The 23,708-nt window shown below is 38.0% G+C and overlaps 1 protein-coding gene across 3 annotated transcripts in view; it reads left to right on the plus strand.

The window, feature by feature from the left end:
- PHKA1 (phosphorylase kinase regulatory subunit alpha 1) overlaps positions 1–23,708 on the plus strand; it is a 73,501-nt gene that overhangs the window by 46,451 nt on the left and 3,342 nt on the right. For 2 of the 3 annotated variants that reach the window (XM_033107614.1, XM_033107610.1), the window contains 13 exons: positions 466–632; positions 2,997–3,173; positions 4,626–4,717; positions 5,047–5,186; positions 9,649–9,805; positions 10,247–10,326; positions 12,506–12,584; positions 12,719–12,848; positions 14,723–14,824; positions 15,728–15,843; positions 17,881–17,931; positions 20,533–20,703; positions 22,480–22,533. In XM_033107614.1, coding sequence (XP_032963505.1) covers positions 466–632; positions 2,997–3,173; positions 4,626–4,717; positions 5,047–5,186; positions 9,649–9,805; positions 10,247–10,326; positions 12,506–12,584; positions 12,719–12,848; positions 14,723–14,824; positions 15,728–15,843; positions 17,881–17,931; positions 20,533–20,703; positions 22,480–22,533 — 1,516 coding nt within the window. The remainder of the gene's footprint in view (positions 1–465; positions 633–2,996; positions 3,174–4,625; positions 4,718–5,046; positions 5,187–9,648; positions 9,806–10,246; positions 10,327–12,505; positions 12,585–12,718; positions 12,849–14,722; positions 14,825–15,727; positions 15,844–17,880; positions 17,932–20,532; positions 20,704–22,479; positions 22,534–23,708) is intronic. The other variant, XM_033107620.1, reaches the window with a different exon arrangement.

The following is a 23,708-nucleotide window of genomic DNA, read 5'->3' on the forward strand; positions in this document are numbered from 1 at the left end:
CTGGGCTTTATAGGTGGGGGGGATATGGCTTACAATCTATAATTCATTAAATTTTCAAATACCATCTTATATTTTCAAAACGGTCCTTTTGAGTATTTTTTAAAATGATGTGATGGATTTGTGATGATGTTTCTTCATTCTTGTCTTGTAGCTAATGGAAACTTTTGCCAGATGTTTGGCATAGTTAGCAACGTAGCAACATGGCAGTGAAAGAGAGCAAAACTGATCTGCTGGTGGATTGTGAACCCATAATTGTAGTCTTTATTAACACAGTACTCCAACCTACAATACACTGTGCCTAGGAGTGCTGTAAAATGTGACTTTTACCAAATTTATACTAATGTAGTAACATTAGTAATCCCCCAACAGAACATTCCAGGTATCCTTTTCCCACTGAATTGTGTTGTTTTAGAAAGCATTTTTTTTTTCTGATTTCCTGTTTTCTATTTACCTTCCGATTGTCAGGATTCAAACAGGTAAATTGTCAGAGTTTTTGATAACATCTTGCTGCACACATCTGAGCTTCATGGACCCTGGACCTGAAAGTAAGCTGTGCAGTGAAGATTATGATGACAACTATACTGAGCTAGAATCCTATGACTGGACGAATGGCTGCGAGTCAACCAGTAATGGTAAGGTGGCTTCTGAAAGGCACTGGCTTTGCTGGACAAGAATACAAAGTATTGTTGAGTATCCTTAATATTTCTCACTGCCAGCAGTCTCACCCGTATTTAATACACCTAGATTTCTACTTTTGTTTGGCTTCACTTTTCATCCTACTTACCTTTGGCTTCTGGCCTAATATCCCTGTTGCGATTGTGGAGTACGGACGTGGACTATCCCTTACTAAGTATCGTTGGGGAAGAGTTCTGTCCTGGGCGTACAAAATGGCTGATAATGTCCAATTGGGAGAAAGCAGTGGTGAGTGAGACATTTAATCAAGTCTGTAGTAGAAAAACTATACATATACAGTACTGCTTTTTGATATTAGAACATAAAATCTGAAATTCAGTTACAATGCTTTTGTATAATGCATAATATTATAGGAGCACTTCAGAATCTCCAGGGAGGTCTGTGTAGTTTGAAAAAAAAACCCATTTGGTATGTCTATTACTTTCATATTACAAAGTAGACAAATAAAGCACAACAAAATCAAATTGGGTGCTAGGAATGTGAAGATGCCATAGTGAGAAAACACCATGGAGGCATATATTAAAAATGGCTGAAAAATACCCTAAAGTGTTAAAAAAATTGACCTAAGAAGGACAAGCATCATATTGCTTGACTCCCAAAGGAAAAAGGGCCGAGAGGAGCAAATTACTCTTCTAGAACATGGTTTGTCTGCTTTCACTGTCTGGGTGTTGAACTGTTAGCCTACAGTTCATTTAAGATCGTTCATTTCTTTCTCTTAAGAGTGGTGTATTGGAAAAAAATAGTTTAGCTTTCCCTTGGTGAGGTAGCAAGCATAATCTCATATATAAAGGGCCAACACATCAGCAGTCAGAAGGACTATTTTCCTCTTTGGGTTCAGCATTCACCCACCTAAGTACCATTTAATTCACTCTGTCTTTGTAAGGTCTAAAATAGTGTGAATTTCTCTTTTGGAAAAATACGTTAAATATAAGGTTATTTCCTATTATCAATAATAACCAAAGTTATGGTATCTATCTTGGCATAAGCTGAATTATTTTGAAAACCAGATAGGAATGATCATATACTGAGGTTGTTTGCTATTCCGTGGGTAATTGTGATTTTCCTCTGTAGCACTCTTTCTCTTAATTTCTAAAATACATGTTTTTAGTGATATGTGTTACGAAATTTGGTATTTTGCATTCCAAATCACTTTTTCCTCTCTGGGTTTACTCATCAGTGCTCTCTCAATGGATGTGTCTATAGCTTGCCAGCCCTCCCATGGGGAGAGCATTTCCCTCCATATTCTTTCTGTTTATTTAGGTATAGTTGGTATACAATATTATATTAGTTATATTAGTTTCAGGTCCAATTCTTCATTAAAAAATTTTTCATTTAAGAATCTAGACTGTATTCGAGGTTATAATATCTGTCATTAGGATGTCACTGAGTATGAGTTCCATTCTCACGGCTTTGCGAGTTCCCTTAGTTACATCAGAGCACAGAGGGACATCTGGAGAGATCACCGGAGATGATCACAAACCAGACGACGCGTCACTGGCCCAGTAGACTCAGCATTGATCCAAACACTGTGCATTTCCACTTATAAGTGTTGCGGATGTTCATATAAAGTCTGAAATGTGAAGCATCCACAGGGCATATGTGCATTTTTATTTCCATTATCCGTAGTCAGAGAATGTTATAGAAGGTATCTGGGGGCAGGGGAGCCCCAGAGGACCAGAACTGTATCTGTCTTCTTCACCTCTGAAACCTCAGCCCCTAGTACACCGCCTGGTACACAGCAGGCAGTAAATATTTGGTGACTATGTGAGTGAGGTGACTAAAGACCAATGTGTGCCTAGTAGTCCTTGCCATGTGGAGATTGTTTTTTTGTGAGCAGTTGTAGCTGCCATTTGTGGAATCTGTGTTTTCAGCTCTGCTTAATGTTTAGTGGAAGATTTTTGCCTTTCCCCCACCCCAGTTTCCTCCTTCCAGTAAGACACAGAGGGTCCTGCCTGCTCCCCCTCTGCCATCACTGTCACCACTGCTACTACCGGACGCACATACACGGGTTAGGAAACGCTAGCTCCAGCTGTCCCATGTTAAGATCTTACTTTCAGGGGCCCTAACATGATCTCAGCAAACTTGAAGAACAGGTGGGTCCCGCCAAATGGCGATAGTTATCGAATGGTAGCACTACGCGATTGTATAATGATCACATACCTTTTCTCCCCATGAGCTAAAACAACCTCTTCTGGTGCTGTGTAGTGGGCCCAGGATCCAGTCATTCTGTTTGGTGGGTTAGATTGTGAAGTGACTAAAATGTCCATTTTTTTTGTCTTCCCCCTCCCCCACTAACCTTGCAGCTCGCTGTGGTGATGAAGTTGCTCGTTATTTAGATCACCTTTTGGCTCACACTGCTCCCCATCCTAACGTAGCCTCTACCTCACAGAAGGGAGGGCTACATCGGTTCCGAGCTGCTGTGCAAACAACCTGCGATTTAATGTCCTTGGTGGCCAAGGCCAAGGAGCTGCATGTACAGAGTGAGTAATGCCATGACTCACTGGGGTCAGTACAGGATGACGTGAGGCCCGGAAGGGCCCTTATTACAGTGTCAGCAGGAACTTCGTTTTCTTCACTGCTTTATTCCCAGAACCTCGGACAGTACTTAGAATGTTAGACACTCAAAATATTTGTAAAATTAATGAATTGGGTACAGTGTTGCTGTGAATAGTGCTGTGTAGTCTGGTTTAACCAGTTATGTAGTGAGGAGAGACATGGAGCATATTCAATTTTAACATCGAAGAATTAAAATGGTGGAAAGGGTTCTTTTGCTTTGGAAAAATTTTATGTAAAGAGAAAACATTACAAACTATTGCAAGATAGCCTTGCAATGGAGAAGGAGATACTGTCCCTTAAGTAAGCTACATCTGGTTGCCTTAGGCGAGCTGTAACTTTGACAGTCAGTTGTCCCATCAGTGTAGAGCTGTATTTGTCAGCTACAGTATTCATTCTTCAACACCTTTACCATTCTCTCCCCACAATCATTCCCTTCCTTCAGCAGTATTTGCAGTGGAGGGTGTCATGGTTCCCAAGAGTGGCCATGGCCTCTGTGGTAGCTGCATGGAAGGGGCAGAAGGGCTCATGACCACACCTGGAGGACCTAAATGTGAACATTTCACAGATGATGAGAATGACTGAGGTGCATGCTCTTGCTGTCTAAACTTGATTGATCGTTACTAATCAAAGATATTAAACATGAACACTGGGGCATCATTTAACATTTACAATAGGGGAAAACTTAGCATACCCTCCAAGTATGCTTCTTTGACAAAGGGCTTATGCAAAGAAATCAGCTTTATTTAGTTAGACTTCTAGACCATGAATCAGCAAACTTGAAGGTAATTTCCAGCTCTACTGCTTACTTGCTTGGACAGCTATTTGAGCTCTGCATCTCAATTTCTGTGCGTGTAAAATGGTGAAAATGACAAGAAAGTCTCCCCCCGGAGGTGTGGTGAGTACTCAACAATGGACTGTAACCAAGACCCTTAGGAGTATCTGAAAGTTGGCCAACAACTACATCTCTTGATTCCCTCCGTGGGATCATCCATGTAGCTATTGGCAAAGAAATCCAACAGCGAGCAGCCACATACTCTCCTAGGCAAGTCCAGAAAATATAAAATGGAATTGGTTCTTTCTTTAATATGTGGTATTTCATCAAAGCAGCAGTGGTAGCACGATTGTGGTATTGATTACATTTTTAGGATTTAATATCACCTGATGCTACCATTCTAGGCAGTCCATTCAAAAATGTTGATCGATCGATTGATTGATTAAATGATCTGATATTCCTATTTCTTTTCCTTGATATTACCAAGAAAGGATAAACTTCTATAAAGTACCAGCCAGATATAACTTCATTGTTGAGGTCAACTGTGCATTTTCACTACTGTCCTCATTATCTAATCTTTCCCATAAATGTCAACCTTTCGCAGATGTTCACATGTATGTTCCTGCAAAGATACTTCAGGCTGCCCGGCCTTCATTCAACTTACTTGACTCACCTCACCCCCCACAAGAGGACCAGGTAAACTTCCACACAAGGTGTTTCTGTCAGCTTTTTGCAAAACTGCCATCCTTATGGAAAATAACAGAGCTAGCCGCTATGGTTTCTGCTAGTAACTGGTGATATGAAAAATGCCACCCTGGTGAAGATATATGTCCTTTTCAGTTCACTTTTTAAATGGGCAAGTGTTTCTCACCAGGGTTTAAGAAAACTAGATTGTTGTGTCATATGTCATGAAGGTTTTATTGTATTTTGGTTTACTTTTCATCAAAATTTAGGCAACAGTCTAGGGCATTATTTACGTTGAGCAGTTGTGGACTTAATTTTTTTTGTCCTTTCTCAAACTAAAGATTCCCTCTGTTCGTGTGGAAATACATCTCCCTAGAGACCAGTGTGGGGAGGTGGACTTCAAAGCACTGGTTTTACAGTTGAAGGAGACCTCCAGCTTGCAGGAGCAAGCTGATATCCTATACATGCTATATAGTATGAAGTAAGTGATGGATATTGTCAATCTACTTTCATGTTCAGATAGGAAGGAAGTATAGCATTGTAAAGATAGCATAGCTTTGGACTCTCACTGATGTGGATTTGAATATGGTTTTGCAACCTACCTACTTTGTAACTTCAGAGCCTCAATTGTCCTCATTTATAAAATGTGGATTATACCTACATCATAGAATTATTGTAAGGATTGAACCATATATAATATCTGCAAAGTCTCTAATACAACATCTGTTACATAGTGACCAAAAACTTATAGCTATTCTTATCATGATTATGGTTATTTTAAGCCACCATTATTTGGTAACATCTACAGATAAGTATATTCTTAACCCAAAAGAAGTAAGATAATGGAGGCTTACAGGAAAAAGAAACTAGCATTTTTGAGTGTTTGCTATGTGTCAAGTAGTCATGGCGATGCAGGGTACACCATAAGGAATATAGTCAATAATATTGTAATAACTGTGTACGGTGTCAGATTTATGGGGGTATGAGATTTATGGGGGTGATAGATGGTAGGGGTTGGGGGGCAGGGTGAGAAAGGTGAAGGGATTAAGAAGTACAAATTGGTAGTTACAAAACTGTCATGGGGATGTAAAGTACAGCACAGGGAATAGAGTCAATATGGTAATAACTGTATGGTGTCAGGTGGGTGCTAGATTCAGCAGGGGGATCACTTCATGAAATACAGTATAAATGTCTAATCACTATGTTGTACACCTGAAACCAATATACTATATGTATGTGTATATATATATATATATATATATACACACATATATATGTATATATATGTCAATTGTAATTTATTTATTTTTAAAGAAGAAAAACGAGTAAAAGCTGCTGTTTTTGGATAGAGGACTATTGTATTAGAAATAGTCCAAACATATTTTTAGCCATTTAAGGCCTGCATGCTTTACATGCTCAACCACCACCCCACATCTGCTAGCAAGAGATAGGCCCTGTGTGAGTACCCCAGCCACTGTTGCCATTCAGAGCTCTCTAACCTAGTGACTCCCCCCAGTTCTACTGGGGGACATCACCTAGACATGTAACCCCTTCCTCCCCTCGCCCTCCTCTCCTTCTGGGTGGTAGATCCTGTGCCTTATGTAAGCCTCCGGATGGTCTCATGCTCTGAGGGCCTTGCCTCTCATACAACCCTGCCAAGTGCCACTCAATAAAGCGGGTTATGGTATTACCAAAAAAGGACGTGGGTATTACTCTTTTCATAGGTTTGTTTCTGTATTTTTTTCTTTAGATAGGGTACTTTATTTAACAAGTATCTGTTGAGTACTCACTATGTGCCAGGCATAATGCTAAATGCAGAGTAATGAAAAGGTGGAGAAGATGAAAAGAGATATGGGTAAGGACAGAATGACTAGCTTGAATGAAAACTGATGATTCAGCAGGGTAGTTGACATGGGCCAATGAAGGGAGTTGTACTTGAAGAGCTCATGCCTTCCCACCAACTCAGATATTCCACAGTTGACTACCAATTCTTCTGCTCCTGATACATGTGTTTTCTTCATCTGATCCTGTACGTCATGCTAACTTCACCATGACATCTGATTGAACCCTGCAGCCTCCCTAACACTGGTAGTCCGGGAAATATCAAAGCACTTGAGCACATTGTGTCTGATTTTCACTGTAAATACACTTGGAATTCTGCCCAACGTCCCTCATGGATGTAAGAGTAGCAGTTGAGAGGTGGGGTTTCCGACGTCTATTGGCTAGTATTCATTCTGTGAATCATCTGTTCATAACTTTTGTGTGTTCTTTATTGGTTTATTTATATTTTTCTTGTGGATATTAGACATTACTATTTTGTTTGTTATATTTGTTGTGAATATTTTTGTCCAAAGAATTACTTTTTAACTTTGTGTATGAGTATATGTCTTTCTCTATGCAAAAGTTAAGTTTTTATATAGCCAAATGGATCGGTCTTTTCCTTCTGGGTTTCTTGTCATGAATGGGAGAAACCTTCTCCCCTTTCAGAATTTAAAAATATTTTAAATAACTTTAATAATTTTTCTTTAAAAATTTAGGTTTTTAATCTACTTGGAATTTATTTTTATATGTCTTCTTATTCAACACGTCTAAAATCAAATTCACTTTTTTTACCAGAAACGTATTACTTCCAAACCTAATTCATGATATCATCATTCTTTCAGTCACCCAGACTTGAAACTCTGTTATTGTCTGCAACTCATCCTGGTCCCCTACCTCTCCCTGTAACATCACCAGTACCATTGGGAATCAGTGGCCAAATCTACACCCTCTAGGGTCTGACTTTCAATATTTATCTTCCATTGCTCCCCCCCCCACAGTGTGAATACTCCCACCAAAACAGTCTACTACGTATCATATCCTAAACACAGCCTACACATGACCATGTTCATACCTTGGCTCATGTTTTTCCTCTGCCTGGACTACTCTTTTGTACCATCTCTTCTTGTAATAGTTCTAGCTATCTGTCAAAGCCTGGTTCATCTGTTACCTCCGTGAACCTTTCTCTGATCTCTGGGAATAAGAAGGATCTTCCCAGATTGTGGGATCTCACAGCACCTCTTTTCATTTTCTGTATGTATGTATGTATGCATGTATGTTTATTTTGACCATTTCAAACTTAGAGAAAAGTTGTAAGGATAGTACAAAAAGAAATTTCTGAATATCCTTCGGCCAGATTCGTCAGATGTTTACATTGAGTCTTAATCCCCCCCATCATCATCATCACCACCGTCATCATCATCACACACATATTTTTCAGAACCATTTCAGAGTAAATAGCAGACATGATCCCCTTCTACCCTTAAATACTTCAGTGTGTATTTCCTAAAGACTGGGCATTCTCTGGTTTAAACACAATACAATTGCCAAAACCTGAAAAATAATGTTAAGACAATACTATTATTTAATCTATAGACCTCATTGAGATTTGTCGGTTGTCCCAATGTCTTTATAGCAAAAGAAAATCTAAATTATGCGTTTCATTCATTTCTCATGTGTCCCTGCTCTCCTTTAATCTGGAATAGTTCCTGAGTCTTTATTTTTCATGTTACATCGTGTTTCCCCAAAAATAAGACCTAGCCGGACAATCAGCTCTAATGCATCTTTTGGAGCAAAAATTAATATAAGCCCCAGTCTTATTTTACTATAATGTAAGACCGGATATAATATAATATAATATAATATAATATAATATGATATATAATACCAGGTCTTATATTAATTTTTGCTCCAAAAGACGCATTACAGCTGATTATCTGATATAATATAATATAGTATAATATATGATACTGGGTCTTTCATTAATTTTTGCTCCAAAAGACGCAATAGACCAGCTAGGTCTTACTTTCGGGGAAACAAGGAACATATTTTTGAAGAATACAGACAAGTTATTTTGCAGAATGTCCCTAAATTTTGATTTAGCTTATGTTTCCTCATAATGAATTCAGGTTATACATTTTTGGCAGCTGAGTTCTTCTCTGTGTGTCATCTAGTATTGATGAATCCCATCACTGGTTACTTTGATCACTTGGTTAAGGTAGTATCTTCCACATTCCTCTACTGTAAAGTTATGTTACACTTTGTAATTAATGAATGTCTTGTGGGGATGTACTTTGAGCCTGTGTAAATATCTTGTTATTCTTCAAACTTTCATTCACCGGTTTTTCAATCCGTTGATGACTCTTCGTATAGCACTTTTTATTTCATGTTGTAAGAAATATATATTACATTCAATATATTTAGTATATTTATTATATAAATATATAATGTAAGTATATTAAAATTAAAAATATATAACACTTAATATAGTGAAATATATGGAATAGATAATACATCATCATGGTTCAAACTTTTTAAAATACAAAAGGACATAGTGAAAGGGTAAAGAGAAGTCTTTCTCCCACCTCTGTTCCCCAGATACCTGGTCCTCCTCCTCGCTGCCCATCAATACTATTGTTTTTTTGTGTATCCGTCCAGGAACACTTTATGCAAATGTAAATAAATATAGATATATACGTATATACTTTTACACCTGTTCACCCCAATATAGTATATACGCTGCTCTGAACCTTACCTTTTTCCACTAAAACTATATATTTTGAAGATCATTACATATGTATTCCAGCTGTCTATTACTGTATAACAAATCACCCCAAAACTCACTGGCTTAAAATAACAAAAAGTGTTTAAATTATCAGTACTGTTGAAGCCGTGAAGAGAGAAAACAATACGTTTTGTCACAACACATAGGTGAAACTAAGACTTGTCTCGGTATTTGACTTCCAGGGTTGAGTACTAATCACAGTTTTACAAGGACTCTTAATCAATAACATTCATTTGCTATTGAGAGAGGCCTATCAAAAAACAGGCATATCCATTATAACACTGAAACAGAAAATTGTTGCTGAGAGCTTTACTTATTAGTAATGTTTTGAACATTGCAGAGGACCTGACTGGGACACTGGATTGTATGATGAGGGGAGTGCGACAGTCAGAGAGCTGCTTACTGAACTGTATGGCAAAGCTGGAGATATTCGTCACTGGGGCCTGATCCGATGCATCTCTGGGATCTTAAGGAAGAAGGTGGAAGCACTTGATGAGGTGCCATGAATTCTTCTTACATGTACACCAAATCTAAGTGGGGTGCTTTTGAAAAATTCGTTTCTGTACTATTTTTTAAAGAAGCCACAGCCTCTCATCTTTGAGATATTGTCTTTGCAACAGAAAGTTTCCAACATTCAGTTACCTTTTTGAATGTCAAGTGTACAATACTGAAGCACATAAACTGTAGACTTACAGAGATGGTAGAAGCTACGAATTATAGATCTTAAGAGTGAATTTATACTAGGCCAAAAGTTCCTACCTCTTAGGAAATAACATGCCTCCTGGTCCCTTCCTAGAAAGAAATGCCTCTTTTCTGATCTGCACGGTATTTCCCGAGAAAGAGAGTTTGGTGTGTCATTAAGTTAAGAGGTAGGAAAGGTTTCCAGGCAAAGGAGAGTCATTTTCATGGACATCCGTGTTGTTGTGCTGTGTCCATAGGCCTGCACAGACCTGCTGTCCCACCAGAAACACCTGACAGTGGGCCTCCCTCCAGAGCCCCGAGAGAAGACCATCTCTGCGTGAGTATGGCTCCGAATGCCTTTTATGTCGAGGAGCTGTGAGCTGGGCTGTAACGTCCTACATGTGTGACCTTCTGGCAGACACACTCAATGTGACAGTGTTGACAATGACAGCGCACAGTAAAGGAAGGAGGAAACTCACAGGGAATAGTGCTCAAATGTATTTTGCTTTTGCTTTTGTGCTATTTTTCTTTTGTATTGTTTTTTTCTTATTGGCTTTCCCAAAACCCCCATCCAAAACAAAATAAAACAAAACAAAAACTAAGGCAACTGGAATTAGTACCCACACAAATAATCAGCTCTTCTTTGTACTTTGTCCCAGGCCTCTCTCCATAGGCCTCTTCTTCCTATGTCTCTTCATATTTCTTCCCTGTGTGTGTGTGTGTGTGTGTGTGTGTGTGTGTGTGTGTGTGTATCTGTGTAGTCACAGTCTGAAGTACTAGGGCTTAGGGTTTCAACATACGAACTTTGGGGGACACAATTTGACCCATAGCACCTTGCTCCTGGCAAACAGAGCCTTTTATCACAAATCAGGTCAATTTTGTGACTACAGGCACACCTCAGAGATACTGTGGCTTTGGTTCCAGACCACCGCAAGAAAGTGAATATGGCAATAAAGCAAGTCACAGGAATTTTTTGGTTTCCCAGTGCATATAAACGTTATGTTTACACTGTACTTCAGTCTGTTCAGTGTGCAGTAGCACTGTATTCATAACAACAATGTGCATACCTTAATTAAAAGGACCTTTTTTCTAAGAGTGCTAATCATTAAGAGTGGTGAGAAGGAAAACATTGGCTGGAGTTCAGGGGAGTGAGAGTGTGGAAAGACAGGAGGCTCTCACATGGGCACAGGGGAGAGATATTGAGGACCTGAACTAACACTGGGCAACAGAGAGCAAGAGAGGACAGACTCATTTGAGAAACATGTTTGAAGTTGAGTCAAGAGAATTGAAAAACTGATTAGTTGTCGGAGGTGATAGAGAAGGAAGAGGATGAACACATTTTAAAATTCCAATTAGCTAAATTAAGATAAATTTACATAAAATAAAAATGCATCTGTTTTAAGTATTCAGTTTAATAAGTTTTGACAAACATATACACTCATGTAACTACAACCGAGACACAGAATATTGCTGTTATTCAAAAAGTTCTCTTATGTCCCCTGCAGTTAGTAAATAACTCCTCCATAGCCCTCAACCTGGATAACCACTGATAGGCTTTCTATGAATTAGTTTTCCATTTTCTAAAACTTATAAATAGAGGCATATAGTATGCACTCTTTTTTGTCTGGCTTGTTTCACTCAGCATAATGTTTTTGAAATACATCCAGATTGCGTCTATATCAGTAGTTGGTACATTCGTTTTGTTGAGTAATATTCTATTGTGTGGATGTATCACGTTTTGTTTATTCAGTCATCTGTTGATGAATGTTTGAGTTGGTTTCAATATGGGACTATTATGAAGAAAGCTGTTATGAACATTTATGTACAAAAAAAAAGAGTGCTAATCATCATCTGAGCCTTTAATGAGTCATAATCTTTTTGCTGGTGGCACTCTGCCTTGATGTTGATCAAAATGCAGCATCTGCAAAGTGCAACAAAGTGCAATAAAACAAGGTGTGCCTTACTGTGGGCAGTCCCAAAGAATATGGCATGGTCCATACCCCATGCCCCTAGAGTGCTTAGTATCAAGAGCAAAATCAGAAGTATGGGAGGAGGTGTGCATCTCTCTCTTTCTCTCTCTGTAAAATGATGAAACTATAGAAAATTAGTATAACTCTATAAGATGTGATTGTAAAGTAATAAAATGGCTTCCAAAAGGTACAGCTTAAACTTAGTTTATTACTTTCTAGCCATAATAGTCATTTGTGAAGTGTTCAGAATTAACCATGAAAGACTGCTGTGGAAGGACACCATAGATAGAGTGAGTTTTAAATAAACTTTCGAAGGAGAATGGCAGTCAAGGTTGAGAGAGGAGAGAGGAGAGCCCTCTTGAGTTGATAGGCACCAGGGTGGTTTGGGAGGCAATGAACTTTGAGGGCTGAAAGAGCCAGCTGGCTCCCAGTAGTGATGAAATGTGGAGGCAGCAACTTGCACTTGGAAGGAGCTTTTTGATGTTCTCAACAGATTTAGGTTGAAGGACTTGCAGAATTTTGTCTTTCTTTACTCTTCTTCCTCAGACCTCTGCCCTATGAAGCACTCACGCAGCTGATAGATGAGGCCAGTGAAGGGGACATGAACATTTCAATCCTGACACAGGTGAGCAGAGTTATAAAGCCTAATATGCTGATTGATATTTTAAAGTTTGTTTACAGTTGACCTGGCAACTGACCACCAAATAGGCCTTGTGGGACGTGCACCATAATGTTTGTCTCTATCCATTCTGCACACAGGAAATACTGGTATATCTAGCCATGTATATGCGAACTCAGCCTGGCCTCTTTGCCGAAATGTTTCGACTTCGAATTGGTCTGATCATTCAAGTTATGGCAACAGAACTGGCCCAGTCCCTTCGGTGCTCAGGTATTCAACTTAGGAAGTATTTTAGGCAGAATTCACTTCCAATGTAAGTCTACTGAGTTTGGGACCAGGAGGGAAAGAAAACTAAAACCTTTTTATCAGTAGCTCAGAAGCTGCATATAGCAATTTTGTTCACACTTTGTATAATTCTGCTCTACAGCGTCAAAGAGAATAGGAACCTCATGTCCAGAAACCACCTCAAGCTGGATGTGAGCTCCAGATCCCTCTAGGAGTTAGGAGGCATGTAGCAATGGGGAGTGCAGAGCCCCCAAGTGGCGGAGTTTCAAAACCTAAATCTGTTGAGAACAGTTGTTCAAAACTCCGCCACTTGGGGGCTCTGCACTCCCCATTGCTACATGCCTCCTAACTCCTAGTGATCTGGAGCTCACATCCAGCTTGAGGTGGTTTCTGGACACGAGGATCCTATTCTCTTCGACGCTGTAGAGCAGAATTATATAAAGTGTGAAGGGGGCAAAAGGGGACCCCCATGGCATGACTTTTTTCCGTTGGGATTTGTCTTATTTCAACAATGGCAAAAGAATGGAGACAGAGATTGCAAACTAAAATAAAACCACAATTGCAAAACTCAGTTTTAGCCATTTTTTCAGTTAAATTTTCCTAAAAGGTTTTTAATTGAGCTGTGAACAAGTGCCTAAATTTATTTATTTGAGTCTAACTTAAATTACATGAGACAATTAATATTATATTTAAGTAACCCTTTAAAGGAAGAGAGCCAGTGATTATTTTATACTGACCGTATGCCAGACACTGTGCTTTTTGCTTTATATCTACACACATTATCACATTTACTCCTTACAGCTCTGGAGAAAGTATTTTTGTCCCACTTTTACCAGTGAGGAAACAGTCTCAGAGGGTTAAAAAGCTTGCCCAAAATTATACAGCTCGTAAATAGTGGAAATTGAGTGCAGGTTGGCTTGATTCCAGATGATGTCCAGTTTAGCACGTTGTCATGGATTAAATGCATTACATATACATATTCTCTAGCTGTGGTATCAAGGGATGTTTTATGAGGGTCTGATTATTCAATGAGGGATGAACCCCCAAACATTGTTCACTTTTCCTTAATGACCTGTTATGGATCTTTTTTCCTGTGCATTCATCAAAAGCATAGCTATTTATTTCTTATAGGATAAAGTCAAGATCCCCAGGTCTGATATTCAAGGCCCTCAACAGTCTGTCCTGTACCTCCTACTTCAACAGTCTTCCCACTAATTTTACGCACCCCTCATTGGGCACTTAGTATAGTCATGTTTTATTGTTGTTTATCTTGTTTACATGTCCAATCTCTCCCAAGCAATTGGTCAGCCTCTCAAGGTCAAGTACCATGTTTGTACTCACATTGTTTAAAATCATGACCTACATGTAGGGAACTCTTAATAAGTGTCTAATGTTGATGAACAAGTTCAAGTTATCTTCTTGATATTTTTTGTGATTTCATAGATTCATATCTATTCTCTTTTAAGTCTCTATATTTCCAGACCGAGAAGTTTTGATAATCATAGTCCATCTGCAGATATACATTCATTGCCTTTCTGACTGGCTTCCAGTTCTGTGGTTCTCCTTTCATCCTCCCGACCATCAAATAAAGGTTCTACTGAGTACCCTAATGGTGTGGAGGGGGGCGAAGAAGAAATCAAGGACCTGGTCAATCTATGAACTGGAGAGTCGTCCTTAAATGATTAAAAATCTATTGCAGGATCAATAGCTAGGTAGTATGGTGCTAGAAATTCAGTTTGTAATTCTACTTTTCTAATCACGTGGCTCAGAAGGTCTAAGTAAGAAAGAAATAGAGAAAAATAGGGTGGGGATGGCAGGCCAGTTAGAGACCTCTCTGCCCTAACATCTCTGCTAACTAGCCGAAGAAGCCACAGATGGCCTGATGAATCTCAGTCCTTCTGCCATGAAGAACCTCCTGCATCACATTCTCAGTGGCAAGGAGTTCGGGGTAGAACGAAGCGGTAAGAGTGAATAACTGCGGTTTCATCGTAGAGTGTTTAAGTGTCTTGTTGATTTTCAACTGTTTTTCTTTTATCAAAGGAACCTTCCCCCCAAAATAAATAGAGCCCCAATATATGAAACAGTTAAAAAGCAAAGCTGTCTTCTGGAACAAGATTTGGAAACCACTATATGTCTCATTCTTTTTCCTTAAATGGTAATATCAACTAAGTGGATTACCATCAGATAATTTTGTTTCGAAGTGTTTTATCCATTCCCTTAAATTATCCTAAGTGTAAGTCTCTACTTTAGGACAACAAACAACCCACATTATCTGAAACTTTCTTGTATTCCAATTGGCAATAATTTAGTGGCACTTACAGTGGTGTGTATGTGTGTGCACAAGTATGCGTATGTGTGTGTCTAGCTGCTCCGCTACATCTGATATATCCTTTCACCTTTAAATTCAGATACATCTAGGGGCCCACCACAAATTAATCTTCCACCTGCACTTGGTGGTCGGCCGTGGTATTTGGTATCGAGTACCTAAAACACCAGAGCAAATGAAAAGGCTTCTCTCTCATGCTCAATTTCTAGGCTTAGGAGAACTAAATATTCATATATATGTGTTAGCTGGATGGATACCAGTCCTTAGAGTGGTAAAGCAAAGTTATAACGCAGTGTTCCTCAAGCCTTACTGTACAGCTGGGGGGCTTGCTAAAGTGCAGACTTTGATTCAGGAGGTGTGGAGTGGGACCTGAGAGTCCACTAACCAGCTCCTCGGTAATAGTGATGCTCCTGGTCCATGGTGCACACTTGGAATAGCAAGGCTATAGTTGTTTGTTTTATTAATGTAAAAGCCTTCTAAATGTGGTGTTTAAAAAAATTGGAACCTGTCTCTGTCTTTGGTGTGTCATGCTATGTAGTGCGCCCCAGTGATTCAAATACCAGCCCTGCTATTTCTATCCACGAAATTGGTGCTGTTGGAGCAACTAAAACTGAACGAACTGGGATCACGCAGTTAAAAAGTGAGATAAAGCAGGTAAGATACTTCTTGGGAGATTAGCTGAGGTAGTGACATGTTTAAGAACATTTTTTTGGAATCATATTGTTGGGATTATGGATTTTGTTTCATATTCAAGTTTAATTTGAGCTATATGTTTTCCAGGTGGAATTTCATAGACTATCTATGTCAACTGAGAGTCAGGTGAAAGAACTAGAGTCTTTCACCCTAGTTAAATTTCACATAGTTTAACCTGCCTTTCATTCTACATAACATGCATGAGCTCATGGCCTTTGTACAAATAAGATGACAAGCCATAGACTAGCTTGTTTGATTCTCCTTTATAGAAATCACTTTGTTGATAGCTTTCCTTTTTCTGGACCAAACTATTTTGTTCATTTTAGGAGAAAAGTCATTTGTATCTGATAGCAAGAGATTAAAATCCGGAGTTCCTCTTGTTATGATTAACATGTCATTTTGGAATTAATTTTCTTTATGAAACTAGACTTAGATTTCTTAGTTTTAAGAACAGATACTAGAGAGAACACAAGATTAAGTGAGGGTCCTTTTTGAAAATCTGTTTTCAGGTATTGTCCTGAAATTACATTTTTATCATTGTCTTGATAGAGGTGTATGAAAGGTGTTGTGGACACACAGAGGACAGGTATTTAAATTAGCCTGGGAGTTGGTTGGAATCAACAAACACCACATTGTAGTCGCTTACTCACTTTTCCCTACAGATGAGAGTAGATGACTTACTGTGTTTTACAAAGAAATAGTTAACACCAGCTTCCAAGGCTTCTTTGAGAACTCTGGGAAATCGTGGGATTTTAAAGCCCAATTTGAGAAGATACTAATTTGGTCTCTCCCAGAAATTTTTATGAAAAGCTTAAAACTCCTCTTCCTGCTTTCAAAATAGACTTATGGTAGTTTTGCACTATTAAATCTCATCCAGAAGAGGGGAGGCAAGATAGAAATTCTTTTTAGAAGTCCATTTAGGAAAAGAACAAACCAATGCTTAAAGTTTAATTCGAAGTAAACTTAATTTGAATACACTTTTCAGCCACCCTTTCACGTTTATAGTATACAAGGGAATAAAAATGGGCCTTGTGAGAGAAAAATGTTCACTCTACAGGTTTTTTCCCAGATATAATTTGGATAATCAGAACATTTTCCTATCTGAAAAGTGAAAGAACTACATTTCGTACTGAAGAGTTAAACTGACTGACGTTGTTGGTAAACAATTCTTGTTTTGGTTGAAAGATTGTATATAGTCATACAATATCACTTACAAGTTCATTATATATTTAGAACTTGAAGTTCATGTTCCCAGCTACCATATTTCCCCGAAAATAAGACCTAGCCGGACCATCAGCTCCAATGCATCTTTTGGAGCAAAAATTAATAGAAGACTCAGTATTATATTATATTATATTATATTATATAATACCGGGTATTTATATTTATATTGTATTGTATTATATTATATTATATTGTATTTTATAGACCTGGTATTATATTATTAAATTATATTATATTATACTGGGTCTTATATTAATTTTTGCTCCAAAAACACATTAGAGCTGATGGTCCAGCTAGGTCTTATTTTCAGGGAAACACGGTAGATTAATAGGCTATTAAGGACTTGACCAGCTATATATCATTTCATTTTTTTTCCACATTCACTACCTATAGGACTTAGAGAAAGCCAAAATCATTAAGACTAATTTAGACAATTGAGAGACCTAAATTTTCATTCCTTTTTTATTTCCACATATTAATTTCCATCCTCACCTGCCTATCTGGTATTTTGTATTGTTTTAAGCCCTTTTCCCTACCACTCACCAGTGCCCCCGTTTCTGATTATGGAAAAATATTTTTACGGTAGTTTTATTTATTTTACCCTTTACCATGACTTTTACAGTAAGGTTATTTCATCAGCTTTTTTAATGATAGCATGCTGGCTAGTTACTCAAATTGTTGTAAGTTTACTGTAATAATAACTTAAAGACATCAATATTGGTTGCTTTGCCTCGTGTCTTTTAAAATTGTACTTTCTCACTTTTTTTTCCATAGTCCAATGGTGGCCATACACTGGGTATCGATTTGATGTCACCGTCTTTTCTGGTAACTGCTGTTATTTTGTATTATATACCATTCACAAGTGCTTTGAATATCCTGTTATATAAATCATGACATATACTGATTGAAAAGAAAATGAATTATGAATTAAAATAAATACAAATCAACTTCATGTATAGGAGTGAAATCTTTCCATTTCATTCCCAAAAAGGCAAGAAAGGGGGTTCAAACTCCTGCCTCTTTTCCATTTCAGAAAACAAAATTCAGTTTCATAACTATTTGTTAAGTATCTGATATTCATTTATTCTTTAATACAATTAATCATATGCCTTCTGTGCACCAGGCACTGTACTAGACAGCCTCAGCATCCCCTGGGAACTTCTTAGAAATGTAAAATCTTGGTCCCCACCCAAGGCCTACTGAATCAGAGAGATTTCTAGGTGATTCTCATGCACTTTTGACAACCACTGGGTTAGCTATTCTTCTGATGGTTAATTCATACAGTACATATTAAATGAGTGCTAATTTCATGCCATGCACTGGAAATACAGTAGTGCCCTCATGGAAGACTGATCTCTGGTTAAATTTCCTTGGTTTAAATCAATGATTCATAATGGTCTATGATTTCAAATTTCTTAGGCTGAAGAGATTAAGGCCAGATGACATTAGGCCAGTGACAACCAAACAAAAAATGGAAAACTATTGGAAACAATCTTGATATTTCTGTCGACCATAACCAAATACCCTGTAATGAATTAACAGAGTGAGATATGGCCAACTCTGTCACATTCACATTAATAAAGGAGAACAGAGACAGAGGAGAAGTTAATCTAAAAACTCAAAACTATTAATATTTGGTTTGGTAAAATAGTCTGAATACACTTTATGCGTTGACCCCACTATCAGCAGCCTAGGGTCTTTTTTTTTAAATTAAAATTGATTGGGGTGACAATGGTTAGTAAAATTACTTGGGTTTCAAGTGTACAATGCTGTAATACATCATCTATATATCACATTGTGTGTTCACCACCCAGAGTCAGTTCTCCTTCCATCACTGTATATTTGATCCCCTTTTCACTCTTCTACTATCCCTTTCCCCGCTTACCCTCTGGTAACCACTAAGCTATTGTCTGTGTCTATGAGTTTTAGTTTCTCATTTGTTTGTCTTGTTCTTTTGTTGTTTTTGGTTCATAGACCACATATCATTGAAATCATATGGTTCTCTGCTTTTTCTGTTTGACTTGTTTTGCTTACCATTATAATCTCAAGATCCATCCATGTTATTGCAAATGGCAGTATTTCATCCTTTCTTATGGCAGAGTAGTATTCCATTGTGTGTATATATACCATGTCTTCTTTATCCATTCATCTACTGAAGGACACTTTGGTTGTTTCCATGTCTTGGCCACCATAAATAAAGCTGCAATGAACATTGGAGCACACGTGTCTTTATGTATAAATGTTTTCAGATTTTTTGGGTAGATACCCAGGAGAGGGATTGCTGGGTCATATGGTAATTCTATTCGTAATTTTTTGAGGAAGCTCCACACTGCCTTCCATAACGGCTGCAGCAGTCTGCATTCCCACCAACAGTGTATGAAGGTTCCTTTTTCTCCACAGCCTCTCCAACACTTATTATTGGTCTTGTTGATGATAGCCATTCTAACTGGTGTGAGGTGATATCTCATTGTGGTTTTTATTTGCATTTCTCTGATGGTTAGTGATGTTGAACATTTTTTCATATGTCTACTTGGCCGTTTGTATGTCTTCTTGGGAGAAGTGTGTTCAGGTCCTTTGCTTGTATACCATAATTTTTGATATGTTGGGTTTTCATTAATCTCAGAGTGTTTTGTAATTTTCCTTGGATTTCTTCCCCTAACCCACTGGTTATTTAGGGGTGTGTTGTCTGATTTGCACATATTTATAAATTTCCTTCCCAAATTTATTTCCCAAATTTCCTTCTGTTAATTGATTTCTACTCTGTTTCCCCGAAAATAAGACCTAACCGGACAATCAGCTCTAATACGACTTTTGGAGCAAAAATTAATATAAGACCCAGTATTACATTATGTTTATTATATTCATTATATTATATTATATTATATTATATTATATTATATTATATTATATTATACCCGGTCTTATAGTAAAATAAGACTGGGTCTTATATTAATGTTTGCTCCAAAAGACGCATTAGAGCTGATTGTCTCGCTAGGTCTTACTGAAACACAGTAATTTCATGTCACTGTAGTCAGAGAACATACTTTCTCTGGTTTCAGTTCTTTTAAATTGATTGAGGCTTGTGTTATAGCCCATGAGAGCCACAAACTAAGCCATTTACCAGCTAGAAGTTTAACAGAGAACCAGAGAAAGACAGCTAAAAACCTTTCATGTCATCAGTATTTTTATTGCTCTTCATATATACCACTAGATTGCTTTCTAAAAGGATTGCACTAGTTTACATTGCTGCTAGCTACTCATAAGTCTACTAGCTTCACTGTAACCAGTTTATCTTGGGTGTTACACTTAATATGTGGTAGAATTCTGCAGAGTGGGTTTCTTATTCACTATGCTATAATACTTTATCAGAGGAACAGAGATAACTTTTGATTCGTATTCTTTTCTCTCCTGTTTTTTCCTCCCAAGTCACCTGGAACCTCTATGACTCTAAGTAGTGGCTCCTTTACTAGTGCATGTGATGAACAGACATTTAAAGATAATCGTCAAGGTCAGTGGCAACGCCGAAGAAGGTTGGATGGTGCACTGAACAGAGTCCCAATTGGATTTTATCAAAAAGTATGGAAAGTTTTGCAGAAGGTGAGCATACACATTGCAGATGTCTCTTTATTTTCTGCTTTGAAATCCTCATTCTTCTTGGCTGAAATATGTTACGCCCGTGACATCACAGCAATTATATAGATGTCATAGGCTTGTATGGACAAAACCTAGAAGAAAACATAAAAACAAAACAGTTAATTTGTTATTTTGACATTACTGATAATTTAGTCTCTTTCGACTGTTGTTCTTATGATGTTGTTTATAAATTAGATTTCAAAAATCATCACTTCTCTGCTTTCAGCCATAGTTGGACATTGTGGGACATTGTGATACATTTGCTGCTAATCAAATGAGTTTGGTGATAAAGAGCTCATGTTCTTTGTAGCTATTGTAGAGTGGAAATGTTATTTGTAGCAGTGTGCTGTTGATAACCAAGTGTCACTGTAGTCAAACAACTGTGGCATTAGGGAGTTTGTATAAGAAGCCCTTACCCATATTTTTTCCTGGATGAAAACTACTAAATACGTGCAAAGTCATAATGATGTTAATAGTCCAAATACTGTGTTGATGTGATCAATTTTGGTTTTCTTTCAAAGGCTTAGTTTGCCAAAGACGTTTAAGGGGACATCACTCCGTAATGATTGTGACAGATGTAGAAGGTCGAGAAGACCCTTTCGTCTTTCATAGGTCTCATTCGTAGTGTCTTAGGTAGCACTTTTTGCTTCATTGCCTTTGGCAAGAACCTGAAGAATACTTCATCCAGGACTTCCAAACCTTTAGTTATGTTTCTCCCCTTGGCACATGAATATTCTTCCAGGGACAGAATCAGGTGATCTTTTGGAAAGGTGGAAGTTGATTCCTCAGACTATCAGCTCCGGCAGTCTTCCGTTTACACAGTACCTTCCATCTGCCTTCTATAGCACAGTGGTGACAGATATGTACTCTGTCCTGTTATGCCTGGGTTACATACAGCAATTCAATTTCACCAAGGTGTTTAATCTGTAGTTAGCTATAATGCAAGCCCAAAATGTGTAATGATAAAAGTGTAAAACCACAGGCTGTGAGAATATAAAAGAAGGAACATTTCAGTCAATAGGAAGATTGGGTGTTTTGTGGCAGCATCAAAACCTGAACTTGGAATCCTGGTCTGAGGGGGAAAACAAATGCTCTGTTTTTTCATTCCATTCTTCTCAGAATATGAATATAACATAATCACTTTGCACATATATTTGAAGGCTGGTAATTCTCTGTACGAAGACTGTTATTTGGCCTAAGGAACATGGGATGGAAGTGTTGATAAACCTGTTGGATTAAAATCTTTATCTGGTTTAATATATAATGTCTTGCTTTATTTAAAACCTAAAATGGCAAGTCATTAATTGCCATTGCTTTTTAACAACTGAGTTAACGGTGAGGGGGAAGATGAAATATCATTCATTCATAAAGTGTGTCTGAGCATCTGCTGTGCACTAAGCAAAGAAGAAAACAGACCACAGTCTCTGACCTTGTGGAAATTACATGCTACGAGGGAGAGACAAACAGTAAATAACAAACATAATAAATTATACAGAATGCTAAAAGAGGACAAATACTACAGGAGAAAGAAGAGCAGGGTGAAGGGATCAGGAGTGCTGATGGGGAATGCTTAACTAGAAAGTTGGGTGTCCTGTAGTCCAACCCTGCTTGTTGCCACAGTCGTCATAACCCCTTGGCAAGGACACTTGAGTTGTGGGGTCTTTCACTGGCCTGTGTCTCCTTGCAGCCTCCCAGTTATCAGAATATCGTTGGTGACAACATGTTTTTGCTGTTTTGCAGTGTCACGGACTTTCTGTGGAAGGTTTTGTTCTTCCTTCTTCAACCACTAGAGAGGTAAGATTCTGTGTCTTTCACATTTATGTGACTGATAGTTCTCTGGCTAAAGTATTGCAGTGATCACTTTTCACAATAGTAGATCTGTGTTTTTGTAAATGAACTGAACATGAAATGCATTTCAAGAAAGGAGAAAATGTTTTAAAAAATAGAACTGGAATATTAGAGAATAATTAGGCATTATGTTAATTATATAGGGACAGCTTCTTTTAATGGTTTATCAAGCGTGGCTGATTTATGTCACTGTTGCCAGAGTTGGCGAGGGCAGACAAGATAGAAACACGTTGCCATAGACAACAGACATAGACTGTCATGTGCTTTCGTATTTTGCTTTTTGCCCAATCACATGGAAATTTTAAAGAAATAGCTTTTATGCAAAATCGACAAAGGATCTAGAATTGGCAAGCTAGGAATAGTAAGATTGTATGTAAGTAGATTGGATAGTAAATAGCAAATTCTCGAAAATAGTGGAATTGTTACAGAGAATGACTGGAGAGGCGAGTACAGAAAGCTAATGCTTCAGAGCTTCACTCTTGCATATAGACCAATTTTCTAGTAAAGAACACGATCCTCCATTTGTCTTTTCTCTGCCTTTAAGCAAGATTGAAATGTTAATGGAATTAATACATACTTGAATGGTACCTTTAAGAGTCTTCAAAGTGCCTTCACACATTCTTTCATTTGACCTTTAACAGAACTATGTGAGATAGCTAGGATGGGATGCTAGTTCCTGATTTACAGATAAGAAAACAAATTTAGAGAGCTGAATTCTCCAAGGTCATATAACTAGTAACTGACAAAGACAGGACTTGAACCCAGGTCTTTAGACTCCAAATCTACATTGCCACCCTAAGCTATACACTCACTACAATTTTACCAAAAATTATGTCTCAGTCCCCTTAACCCAAAGTCTATTTCTGGGAGTTCATCCTAACGAAATAATTCAACAGAGGGAAAAAAAAGCCCTACATGTGAGTGTTTATAGCAGCATTAGTCCCAAGCATAAAACTGGAAGTAACCTAAATGTGGGAATGGTTATATAAATAGTGGCATTGACACTTTTGTGACTCGCGGTAGGCATTGCGAGACTGCCTTCCCAAAAAACTGGGCCAACTTCCTCGGTTACTTTAAAGGGGGCTGAAGCAGCCTCTTGGCTACACTGCGTTTACTACCTC

The sequence above is a fragment of the Rhinolophus ferrumequinum genome, chromosome X, assembly GCF_004115265.2.
Source record: "Rhinolophus ferrumequinum isolate MPI-CBG mRhiFer1 chromosome X, mRhiFer1_v1.p, whole genome shotgun sequence".
Lineage (NCBI taxonomy): Eukaryota > Metazoa > Chordata > Mammalia > Chiroptera > Rhinolophidae > Rhinolophus > Rhinolophus ferrumequinum.